Source organism: Engraulis encrasicolus, chromosome 1 (genome assembly GCF_034702125.1).
Source record: "Engraulis encrasicolus isolate BLACKSEA-1 chromosome 1, IST_EnEncr_1.0, whole genome shotgun sequence".
NCBI lineage: Eukaryota > Metazoa > Chordata > Actinopteri > Clupeiformes > Engraulidae > Engraulis > Engraulis encrasicolus.
In genome coordinates, this window is record NC_085857.1 from 32,122,897 (window position 1) to 32,135,336 (window position 12,440).

The following is a 12,440-nucleotide window of genomic DNA, read 5'->3' on the forward strand; positions in this document are numbered from 1 at the left end:
CCACGTAAGTCTAAAAGAGGAAAAGTCTGGGTTCACGCTCAACCAATACTTATGCACAGAGCAGCTATCCATCATTTCACCCCGGCCATTTTACCATCAGTCATAGAAAAAAAGATGAGGGCTGCAGCATGCAACTGAACTTCACTCACCAACACTTTCCTTCAACTTGGCTTCACTAACTTTCTTGTGCGATCGACCCTGATGAAGCGCTAGGCGAAATACATGATTCGACTCCAATTTCTATTTTTTGTTGTTTTATCCTCAATCACTTTTGGGTTCCTTTTGGGCACCTGCCTCACAACTCAATGAACATTACTGTAGGCCTGTATACACATGTATCAAATGTATGGACTTTAATAACTTTCCTCCTCACACTGCCTGTCTGTTAAAGGGGTATGCCACTATTTTGAGGCTTAATACAGTTAAAATCGTTGGCTGGGGTTCATAAAAGTAGTAAAGTGTCTTATTTTTCATGTAAGCCGTTGTCTTGCTTTAAGACAAGTTAAAAGAGGGAATATGTCGCTAAGCTAGTGAAAGTCAATGGATCCATGTAGCATTGTAGCATGCTACACGGATCCATTGACTTTCACTAGCTTAGCGACATATTCCCTCTTTTAACTTGTCTTAAAGCAAGACAACGCTTAACATGAAAAATAATACACTTTACCACCTTTATAAACCCCAGCCAACGATTTTAACTGTATTAAGCCCCAAAATATTGGCACACCCCTTTAAGTGAAGGGTCATATTAAGCGAAGGGTCACGTACAGTTAAGATGCCACGCATGCTTCACTGAATGTGATTGATGCTTTCTGCTGTATGACCCGGGCCAGGTCAGCTTAGGAAAACTGCTTCCTCCCGATGTTACAACAACAACAACAACAACTTTGTTTGTCTGGTCGAGGCACGTCAGGACATGAAATAATTTCCACCCCTTTAAAAAGTCACTACTCAGCGTCTGGCATAATCACATCTTCCTCCTGTACACACCTGGACATAATAAAATGCAAACAGCACCTATCACACAACTGTGTAATTTCTATGATCGCATTTAAAACAAACACACACACGCACACACACCTGAAGGAAGCAACAGTGATATGCAGAGGTCTGTGTACTGCACCATCCTGTGTGCAGCCAGTGTTTTTGCACAGCCAGGGCACTTTTAGGGCTTGTTTATACTGTACATACCCGGGTATTTTGATAAACAAACATTTTTCTTCTCTACGCTTAGAAAAATATTTTCGTTCACATCATAGGCAAATACACAGGAATATGCTGCTCAGAGCTGTCATAAATACGTGCACGGTCAGGAGAGAGCCATTCAAGTGGCCGTTTATCTCTGTTTGTAAACAAACGCTAACCGGAGTTTTTAAAAAATCTCCACTTTTGAGTTTTTTGAAGTTTCGTTTATAGAGGGAAAACCTCTGTTTGTTTATAAACGCAAGGCACAAACGAAGGGAAAGGTCTACGTTTATCAAAATACCCGGGTATGTATAAATAGCCCCTTAGTCATCATGCGCCGATGTCACAGAGGCAGAAAAAACCTGAGATTGGAAGCCCTGGCCTGGCCTGTCCAATGGCCAAATGCCTTTGCTGATATCTGGGTAGAATTCTAAATGTGAAACGTAAACGTGTTGGAGTTGTTCCTTACCTCATGTCATGTACGCAGATATCAACATGCCTGTGTGCCTCACTCGCTGACTAACATTTCCCCATGGGGACAATAAAAGAACTAAATAACTAAGGCAATAGTGTATTAGGAAGTCCAATGTAACATGTTGCAGTATGGGCTGGTTCTCCACTCTTATATATTCTATCAGACAACTTTGCATTTTGTTGTAGCAACACAGTTCCCATTTACAGGGGTTGGACAAAATAACTGAGACACCTGTCATTTTAGTGTCATTTAGTTTCTCTTGCGTCCACAGTTAATCCTGTTGGATGACGTTCATCCTTCTTGGTGGCATACTTCTTCATCCTTCTTGGTGGATACTGTGGCTCTTGATACATCACAAAGATTTGCTGTCTCGGTCAAAGATGCAACAGTTACACGCGCACCAAGAAATGATCCTTTTTTAACTCTGACACGTCACCCATAATGTTGTGTGCATTGCAAATTTTTGAGCAAAACTTTGCTCTTACTCTGCTAATTGAACCTTCACACTTCACTTTACTGGTGCAATGTGCCATTAATGAAGATTGGCCAACAGGCTGGTCCACTTGAGCCATGAAACTTACCACACTAAAATGACAGGTGTCTCGGTTATTTTGTACAACCCCTGTATATAGGACTATAGATGACGAGAGGTGAAAGAGAATTGCTTCCCAGAACAATATCCTTCCACTTTCACTTTACCTCTGAACTGTCAATAGTAGAATGTTTATCAGCACAACAACATAATGATGGCATATTTTATTACATAATATAATGTATGATATACATTTTTATAATATATTAGGACCAACAATAATGTGGAAATGCATCACACAGGCATGAAAGTGCTTTGATGCAGCATGCTTTTTGACAATTGTACCAAACGGCTGCGTTTTCAACAGAAAAACAACCCGTCTCTAAATTACATACTGGCTGCTGACAGCGAGATTGTGAAGCACTGTCATTTCTTTCACCACTACTTGGAATGTACAAGGGGTGGCAGGTTTGATGTCATGTGTAGCTGCTTAGCTCTGAAGCAAGACACAGACAGGGACAACAAACCTGTATGGTGGTGGGCAAGATAAAAACAATTACCGCACCATACAGAAAGAAATGCTGAACAGAAACAATCACTTCAGAAAACATACAAATATCGTTTTAGAGTGTGTAAACAAGGAACCTGTGAACATGACGAAAGGCAGCAAAAAGAAGAAATCGCTGTCTGTCCACCTCTGGTCACTATTTCGAAAAGTATACAGCATAGTGCATTTAAAAGTATGGAATAAGAAATGTTTTTTTTGCTTCCCAAACCCCTTGCCAGGCACTTCCACTGGGACGCAAGAGTCACTGAATAAACTTTACCAACTAACTATGACAGAGCACAAGACCTTAGTAATTATTTTGGTTACCCAAAGCCATGCACTACAAAGTAAATAGGTAAAAATAATGTATTTTTATCATTTTCTATTTATTTAATAGAATGTGGCAGAATTCAAACGAGAATTCTAAGGAAAAATGGAAATTTTGGTCATATTTTAAATAATGTCAAATAAGTGGAAAAGAAACGAAAAGTGTCAATTACAAGTTACTTTCATATTAAACTAGAGAAAACACACTTTCAAATGGTATATCATTTACGGACAATTAATTGTTCAGTATTCCCATAGAGTGCCTTTGATGTGGATTAAATTATAAAACTGTGATAAAATCCAATATTATCTATCTATCTATCTATCTATCTATCTATCTATCTATCTATCTATCTATCTATCATCCATCCATCCATCCATCCATCCATCCATCCAGGGTCAAAGTTGAACAATGAACATATGACGACAATAAATGTCGTTCACCCAGAAGTTCTGTTTTCAAGCGGTATGGATTATATGCCATAACTGTAATGGACTAGCTAATAATGTTTGGACTAAACCATGCCAAAGACGTGTAAGGATAACCCTAGAAGTGTCTGCGATAGCAGGCAGGACACGAACAAGGAAGTTTCCCCCCAAATTTGGCACAGGTAAGACGCGCCAGGCATCACCGACTGATACGGAATTGAAGTGCTACAAACACCACGTTGGCAGGCTATGATTGGAAGTTAGCATTCAACTCAACGTTTTAAGACTGACAACGCGGAGTAGAAACAGTCCTTGACTGCTTTGCCAAAGTTGACACGCAAAATGAGTGTTATTGCATGCTGCGCTTCCTTCACATGATGCGCCTGTTGCACAGAGCTGCCGTTGTTCGTTGTTTCACGAAACTAAGAAAGTTGGATACAAACATATGATTTGACTCTGAAAACACACCGAAGCGTGTAGACATCGTCTGGACAGTTGTGTTCGCTATTTAGGACCACCTGAAATGGCAGAACCCATCACAGTTGAACACCATCTCATAAAAAAAACATGATCTAAAGAGCCTAAAAAGTCATAAACATGTGCTGTTGATCATGAAAATAGATCGAAGAGGATTGGAAGTTTTCATATTTAGTGAATATTGGTTGTAGAAACAGAATGGTTGTGTTTGAAGCCATCCAATCTCGGACGGCCGTCATTTGAATTGACTGCAGATTGCCAGGTGGCACAAAGCGGCGCATCTCGTAATAAAATCTAAAATATTGAAAAATAAAATAATCATATAGTTTTTATACTGAAGGTATATCGAGGAGGGTCTGTAATATTGAGCTAAAGTGTTAGAAAGCCGGAAAAACTGCATGATGACGGCCGTTTAGCTATGAAAATATTTCGGCCAGTCGCAGCCGTTATGGTAGAGAGGCGGCCGGGCAATCATGGCCGTTATGGTAGCTAAAGGGTTAATTTCCCCCCCGGGGATCAATAAAGTTACTCCACTCTTCTCTACTAATTGGTGCAGTAGTCAGGACTCACCAGTTGGTACCAGAGGTGTGAGGTCTTGGCGCCCAGCCCCCAGATGTTGGTGAAGGTCTCTAGTATGGGCATGTCCAAAAATGTTCACTAGTTCACTATATAGTGCATTATTTTGGTTACCAGTAATGGTACTAGTAGTAGTACCGTAGATAAAATTCAGGGTGAAGTATTCAAGACATATCAGTTGGCACCAGAGGTGTGCGGTTCATGCACCCACCCCCCAGATATTGGTGAAGACCTCCAGTGCAGACGTGTCAAAATGTTCACTACAACACTATTCCACTTCTATTTACACTTTTTACGGTTACTTAACTAAAGAATTTGTCTCTTGACTCACCAGTTGGTACCAGAGGTGTGCAGTTTTGGCGCCCACCCCCCAGATGTTGGTGAAGACCTCCAGTACGGGCACGTCGTCCCCCAGCCGGTCCAGCTTGCGCAGGTGCCCGTCCTCCATGATCTCCATGATCTTATCCGCCATCCTTTGCCCGATGCCCGGGATCTGGCAGGCCTCCTGCAAACAGACAAATACAGAGTCGTTTAAAGTAGAATTAGAAGTAGACGTACTCTTACAAAGCTAATTACAAAACTAGTGGTATGATATAACATGCTTTAACTTTGTAATATCATGCTACTAGTGTTGTAATTACGATTTGTAAGAGTACTTCTACTGTATACAACTCAGGGGTGAGTTTCTCAAAAGGGAAGTTGTTAGCCTGCTAGCAACTTCAGTAGTTGCCAATGGGAAAATGCATTGAAAGCAACGAAGTAGCTAATGTAGTAAGCAACTTCGGTTTTGAGAAACTCACCCCTGGACAGTTAAGTATACATACCGGTACACATATGCATAATGAGGCTTCAATGACCAAAGTACCACAGTAAAGATAGCAATCTTTGGTGGAGAACAACCGTAATGTCCATTTTAACATTGCTAAACAAAAATCTGGCAGGCCTCCTGCAAGCAGACAAAATATACATACACACAGGGCTCTATATTCACACCCGCCAACCCGTGAAATGCTGGTGAAATTTCAGTTTAGTAGGAAAGACCAACTTACTAGCCACTTTCACCCATTAATAGGTGTGTGTTTGGCTAGTAAGAGACACCTCTACTAGCCATTTTGGCTGGTGATGAAAAAACCTTAATTTAGAGCCCTGCATACACACATGCATAAGGAGGCTTCAATGACCAAAGTACCAAAGTAAAGATGGCAACTTTTGGTTGGGAACAAACAACCGTAATGTTGATTTAACATTGCAAAACAAAACAAAACATGACCAAATGAAGCACTTTGTTCCAAAATGACATGTACTGTATACATTTTAGAACATTTTGTGAAATTGACATTATTGCATTGCATTGCGAAATGCATTTTATACGGAGTTTAAAAGCATGTTCTCAAAATATTTGAATGGCAAGAATTCACACATAGATGATCGGACGTCTGAATAATCAATTCCAACAATAAAATGCAAAAGTCACAACTACACTCTTCAAATACTGTATAACCGTATTTCATATAGAAACCAAGAGTAAAGGGGTTGCACCTGGTGAGACGTGACCGGCTTGTGGTAGCTCTTGAGCGCGTTGACGGCCTTGGAGTAGCTGAGAGACCTCCAGCGGTCGCCCTTGTGCGTGTAGGCCTTGGCCAGCAGGTCCAGCTTGTCCGTCAGGTGCTTGTTGTGGTTGTTGCCCTTGGCCTCCGAGGACTGGGCGCACACCCACTTCCCTGGCACGCCACCGGGGGCCTGGGATGATGATGATGATGATAGTGGTGTCGGGGGTGAAGGAAGCAAAGGTTAGCGCCAGCCAATTAGCATCACCATTGCAACCACTAACATTCCTATGCTTCTGGAACAACCTCTTCCCTCTCGGAATAGCAAAACAAGTATACTTTTCAGGACCTCTATCTTTACAAACGTACATGCTTTAGGATGATGATACTCGAGGGGTGAAGGAAGTAAAGATTAGCGCCAGCCAATTAGCATTTGCAATTAGCAATTATGGTAGCGAGGGAAATCCCATGCTGCTTTGCACAATCGTTATGATCTGAAAGACAGAAGGGCAGCTGCCCTGAGCGAGGGATCCAGAGTGAGTGAGCCAATCAAAGAGCGGTGAGTTGTATGGATGTCTGAAGTCACTCTCTCCAGTTATATAGACCCCTTTACTGTTTGTACACAGATGTGACGTAAAAAGTAATCAGGTTGTGCGCTTATTGTTGAAGCGAAATCGGCAATGTACCGCACATTTGTAAAGAAACTAGACAGGTGTTTTTTTCCGAAATAAGAAAATGGATCGGCACGTTAACTTCAGATATGAATTGGGCACCAGACACGGGCATTCCTGATGGTCTCCTCAGTCCAGTCGGTACATTTCTTTTTTTTGTAACCAATTACATTCCTATGCTTATGGAACAACCTATTCCCTCTCGGAATAGCAAAACTAGTGTACTTTTTAGGACCTCTTTCTTTACAAACGTACACGCTTCAGAACGGCATGTCTTCTCTCTTTAGGGTCTGCACTGTCTGTTTGTGTGTGTGTTGTGTGTGTGTGTGTGTTTGAGTAAACAATGTACGCGCAGTCGGTGATGACGTGACTTCTTAACGGATAAATTAATACCTGAGATGGATCAGCACTGGTGGGGGCGGTGGCCGTAGCATCAGTGGACGGGGTGGCTGTGGTGGTGGGGGTGGTGGAGAAGTAGTCCGGGCTGGACTGGCTGTCTGGGTGGTGGCCACCCATCAGAGCATCCAGGTCACTCTGGGTCACCCCGTCCTCATCCCTGTAGGGCCCTTCCTGCTGGGTCTGAGTCTGGGTTAGTGCCATCTAGTGGGCATAACATAGAATAGGTTTTTTGAGAGTAGAGTAAAGTAGAGATTGAGTGTGCTCAGCTCCGGGTAAATAAATTATTTTAGGGTGTGTGGAAAACACATTCTATTGAGTATTTCACTCATAGAATAGAATTAGTCGTTCGTTTCAGCAGCTCAATTAGCAGTCAGTGAATGGTAGAGTTTAGACAGGGGCAGGTCTCTACATTTATTTCAACTTTTTCCATCACCAGCCAAAATGGGTGGTACATGTGTATCTTACTAGCCAAACACACACTCGCTAATGGGTTACAGTGGCTAGTAAGTTGGTCTTTTTGATCAGCCAAACTGATTTTTCACCAGCAATTGGCCGGTTGGCTGGTGTTAATGTAGAGCCCTGGACATGGGTAATGTCAGCCTTGACAGGATCAGATTAATCAGCACTTGTGCACTGCATAGATGTGCAGATAAGGACATGACATGGTGCAATGGTTAAAAAAAGTGCAAGTAAATTATACACATAGCAGGGAATCAGGATGAACTCATTATGAATGTTGTCAACACTAGCAATCATACAAAAGAAGGTAGACGCTACTTTGCAACTTCTAGGTGAGTAAACAGATTGAAACAGGACTACACATCAGGTCTCTGATCTGAGGTCATCCCTGTCTTAATGTCTGTAATGTGTGCTAGATATGTATTTGATCTGTCTTGCTATGTGTTGTATGTGCATTTATGTGTCACGTTTAATGTTATGTTCATTAATTTCCCCTCGCGCCCAAAACCCATATAAGCCAAAAAGTCAGTAACTGCGTTGTTGAAAATCAGTTCCTAGGACTTTGATGAGATAAATTTCCAAAATACAAGGTTAAATAAAATGACTGATCTGCAAAAAATGTAGAGAGTCGCAAAAATGCCCCATGTCAATAATATACCCAAAAAAAGGCTTAGACTGGACTACAGTCACAAGACTCAAGCCATTTTACTCAGGAGCTCTGCACAGTTACTGCCTTTCTGCATTGTAGGGCAGGCAGAATTAAAGATAACTTCTGGCAATTTCGACATGGAGTCGTCATGCTCACACTACCCTGGACTTTTCAGTACCTGAGAATGTTTTTTTCTTTTCTTCAGCCTTCTGGTCATTGTAATGGGGGCAGAGTTTGTTTACATTAAAAAAAAAATCTATTCCGAATAACATCCAAAAAGTTAAGCTACATTGCAGACAACTAGCAAACAGCGATACCTTTTGGGAAAAAAAATGGAGTAGGCCTATGTTATTAAAAAAAAAAAAGTAAACAAAAGCTGCTCCCATTAGAATAGCTCAGATCTCGGAAAGGGCTGAGTCGAAAAATGCAGCATCACCGGGTACAGACAAGTAAAGGGTAGCGTGAGCAATACAACAGTATATTGAAAGAAGAAGTGGTCCTTTAAGTTTTTCTCCACTACTCTTTTTCATGCTCAATGACCCTTTCCCACTTCATACCGTTTGAGATGGACCTTCGTGCACTGATGGGACGTCATGCTTCAGCAGCAGAGCTGGTTTGGCAGTGGAGGCTCCAGTTTTCCTGTCTTGTGTGTCAGTGTTATTCACTGGCTTGTTTCTGCAACACACAACACACAATCAGGGGAGCATTCCGAGAACCTGGCTCAAAAGTAATTCGGTTCAAGTTAACCTGGAGGTAATGGCAATAAATCATCTAATAGATGAGCCTGGAATCTTCATTTTCTTAACTAAGTGACAGCTGTGAGTTATCTATTAGTAGGTTTACCACTTCCTATAGGTTAACTAAGCCTGGTTTAAGAATACCCCCTGGATGCCCACTGGTGTTGATGAATAAAGACAACAACACATACTGCATAGACAACACAAAAACTGGTGCATAACATCCAGTAACGCTGCATGACACGGACGTGATTATTCTCTAACAGCTTCAGAATTAGTGACTGGTCTCTTGCAACACATCATTTCACGTCCACAACAGCTGATAGACAGATAGGGACAGCAACAAAAAACAGAGAACATCATCCAGAAAACAGTCAATGACACGGCTGTGATTTCACGACTGAAGCCATCTACTGAAAAGAAACAAGACACCCAAAATGACCTTAACAGTCCCTCGACTTGGGGGAAACACTTTTCTTTCTAAGCGTTTTGACAGAAACTAGGGCCCTGTTGTTCGACAGGCGCAGACGTGTCCTCCTTACCTCTCTGGCAGAAGAAGACTATGGCCTGTAGTGTCCAGTAAGCGTTTTTCAGAGATGCACGCGCTCAGCCAGGAGCACTTCACCAGCTGCGCAGAGGAAGGCAAGGTGTCTACTTTGAGCAGCCTCAGGGCCCTCTCCCTGTCCATGGTGTCCTCTACAACGACGTGAGTGACACCGGGGCCCAGCGCGCTCTCCATCTTTCCCCCGTTCTGGGTGACCTGCCTCTGGAAGATGTCGCATCTGGCTTTACCGATGCCGGCTGGAAGGATGTGTACCGACACACCTTGGAACACGGTACCTGAGTGTAAAGACAAGATGTGCTGCAGATGTGAGTGCTGACCATGGTGCAGTATATAACACAGGGTGCAGTAACTTATATCCCTTATGGGGAAAAAACTGTAATACTACAGGTTTTTACAGGACTGCAGAATTGAATGACCAAAATATTACATCCAATGCAGTATTTTTGTTTACAGATTGCATTATGTCTGCAATATTATTGTGTCCAGAAATACTGCATACAACTGCAATAACGCTGCAGTCAAATTTACTATTTTGTAGATTTTATATTGGGATCTGTAGCTTGGGGTTCAATATGGTGGCACAAACAAAATGCGTATCTGAATGCATACAATACCTGTAACAACTACTTCCTCCACCTTCTTCTTGGGTGGAGGTGCATTCTTGCTGTCAGCGACTTTTGATCGCTTGACTTTGGGGAAGGCTTTCATGATACCGTGAGCCTCCATTCCGCCGCGTCATGGGGGGACCCCTGGGGACAACTTTTGAAAGAAGACGGGGTGCCATTCACACGAGATTCATTCTAATTTGGTCTTATTGTTGAACTAATCAAAACACTTCGCATTACAGACACAGTAACTTAACATCGTGCTTGTTATCAGGTCCTCCAAACAACCAGATCGGATTGCTTTTGGGCTCTCGAATCTTAAAAAGCCAGCAGCTAGAGCTAACACTACTACCGGTAATTCAGAGGCACATGCTGGCCAGTCGAGATAATGAGCGGTGAGACACTGGCCGAATCAAAACCCTAAATCACTTTAATATAATGGTGCGATTATCTGTGATTATTTAGCAGATTGTCCATTAATTTGAATTTAAATCGTGGTACTACTCACCAGCAACCGTCCACGACCAAAACAAAACCACCCCTTGGACTTTAAAATTAGTAATGTGTCGTTCACGAACGAACCGTTCGTTTTGAACGAGTCTTTGAAGTGAACGAAGCGAACTAGTTCCCCGCCTCTCGTTCACTTCGTTCGTTGGTGAATCACCGGTCTGTCACTAGTCAGTCAGACAGTAGCAGAAGTGGTCGTCCAATGAGCATTTTAATCTGCGCAAAGGGGCACCACTTTATCTCTTAATGTGATATCTTAATATTACCAGAGTTTTTACACATACCGGGTATTTAGTTCATAATTTAGAAGAGCTCAGCAGTTCACATAGTCCACAGTTCACAGCTCTGAACGAGCTGAGCTCTCGTTCCTGAACGAGGAGCCAGTGAACTGCAGCCAATGGTTTCCATGACCACGAATACACAACTTAACGTGGCAGAGACAAAGGCATACTTCTAGTTGGAAATGCCACTTGTAAATGATATTTTATTCTTTTTAATGGGTGATACTGTTCAATACATAAAATTAATCTGCAAAATAGGTTTCAGGTGATATGTTTAGACACGAGGAGCACCTTAGATCGACACAGCACAGCGAGAACGAACTGTATTGAGCCCGCGAACGAGAGACCAGCCTGGGTGCATAGCAACAGTCTCCATGCCACGAATAAACAACTTAACGTGGCAGAGACTCAGGGCCGCGTTATCCTATGGTGCAACCGGTGCTGCAGCACCGGGCCCCGCCACTAGAGGGGGCCCCGGACGTCGTGAGATCAGAGAGATTGGAAAATATGAAACGATATTTTGAGACAATCAATTGTACTTTTGACGCATTTCGCTATCCGTAGGCAAGCAGAGGCGCATATGCATATCTTGTCACCAGGCTAGACAGGCAGCTTGGGCACCCCAAGACTGTAGCTGGGGAAGAGTAGTGGCGATTTGTTACAAGTGTTCTTTCTTTTTAATTTTCGCTTGGCCCCCCTACTGAGCCTAGAATCGCCTCTGCATGCACGCAGGAATCGGAGGTCGGAACTTATCATTTCAGTCAGATGCTTCTGGTTGTGTGCCACCAGTGAAAACGGTGGTCAATAATTTTATAGTTTGATGATGGGCTACTGTCTAAAAAAGATGTGAGAAACTCGGCGTCAGCACTTGCTTCAGATTGTACGGATAAACTTCAGCCCGGCATGGATTAACGCATTGAAGAGAAGGTTGGCAACGTTATCCACTTTTGTAATGTCAGTGTTATAATCGCTTTTTGTAATAATTGTTGCATAGCTATCATGGACTTGTGCAATCATGTAGGCCTAAGCTAAGCAAACATAGCACAGCACACCACCCTAACTTTATCTTATTATATTGTTAAAACATGGGGAAATAAAACCCAACTGCATTCGCGAAACAAAAGTCTTGCATGGCGCGGCGAGGACCACTTCTGAGGTGTTTTTTAAAAAGTGTTCACAATAATGCTACGTAGTAGCAAGTGCACCAACCAGCACTCACAGTTCTGACAGTCTGACAACAACAGGGCAAGCCAATCTAGCAAACACTAAAATGATATAGGCTAGTCGCATTTTCCTAAAGCAATGTTATGGCCATATCCCTAAAGCACTGTAATAGGTCTAATGTCGATGCTCTGTCAGCGTATATCTTTGCGTTCGGCTTTGTGTTCAGTTACATGCCTGGGTACCACTCGCGGATTGTTCAGTTAGCAAGTGGCTCTTATCTGGGAAGGGGAAAAAACTTGCGTGATACA

General features: G+C 42.5%; 1 protein-coding gene across 2 annotated transcripts in view; it reads right to left on the bottom strand.

The window, feature by feature from the left end:
* poll (polymerase (DNA directed), lambda) overlaps positions 1-10,741 on the bottom strand; it is a 22,890-nt gene extending 12,149 nt beyond the window's left edge. Inside the window, exons 1-7 of one of the 2 annotated variants that reach the window (XM_063200163.1) lie at positions 10,689-10,741; positions 10,190-10,334; positions 9,553-9,850; positions 8,831-8,948; positions 7,160-7,336; positions 6,088-6,288; positions 4,880-5,053 (exon numbers count right to left, since the gene is read on the bottom strand). In XM_063200163.1, coding sequence (XP_063056233.1) covers positions 4,880-5,053; positions 6,088-6,288; positions 7,160-7,336; positions 8,831-8,948; positions 9,553-9,850; positions 10,190-10,301 — 1,080 coding nt within the window. In that variant the 5' untranslated portion in view covers positions 10,302-10,334; positions 10,689-10,741. Of the gene's footprint in view, positions 1-4,879; positions 5,054-6,087; positions 6,289-7,159; positions 7,367-8,830; positions 8,949-9,552; positions 9,851-10,189; positions 10,335-10,688 lie in introns of both variants that reach the window. The other variant, XM_063200156.1, reaches the window with a different exon arrangement.
* Between the last annotated feature and the right edge of the window lie 1,699 nt (positions 10,742-12,440).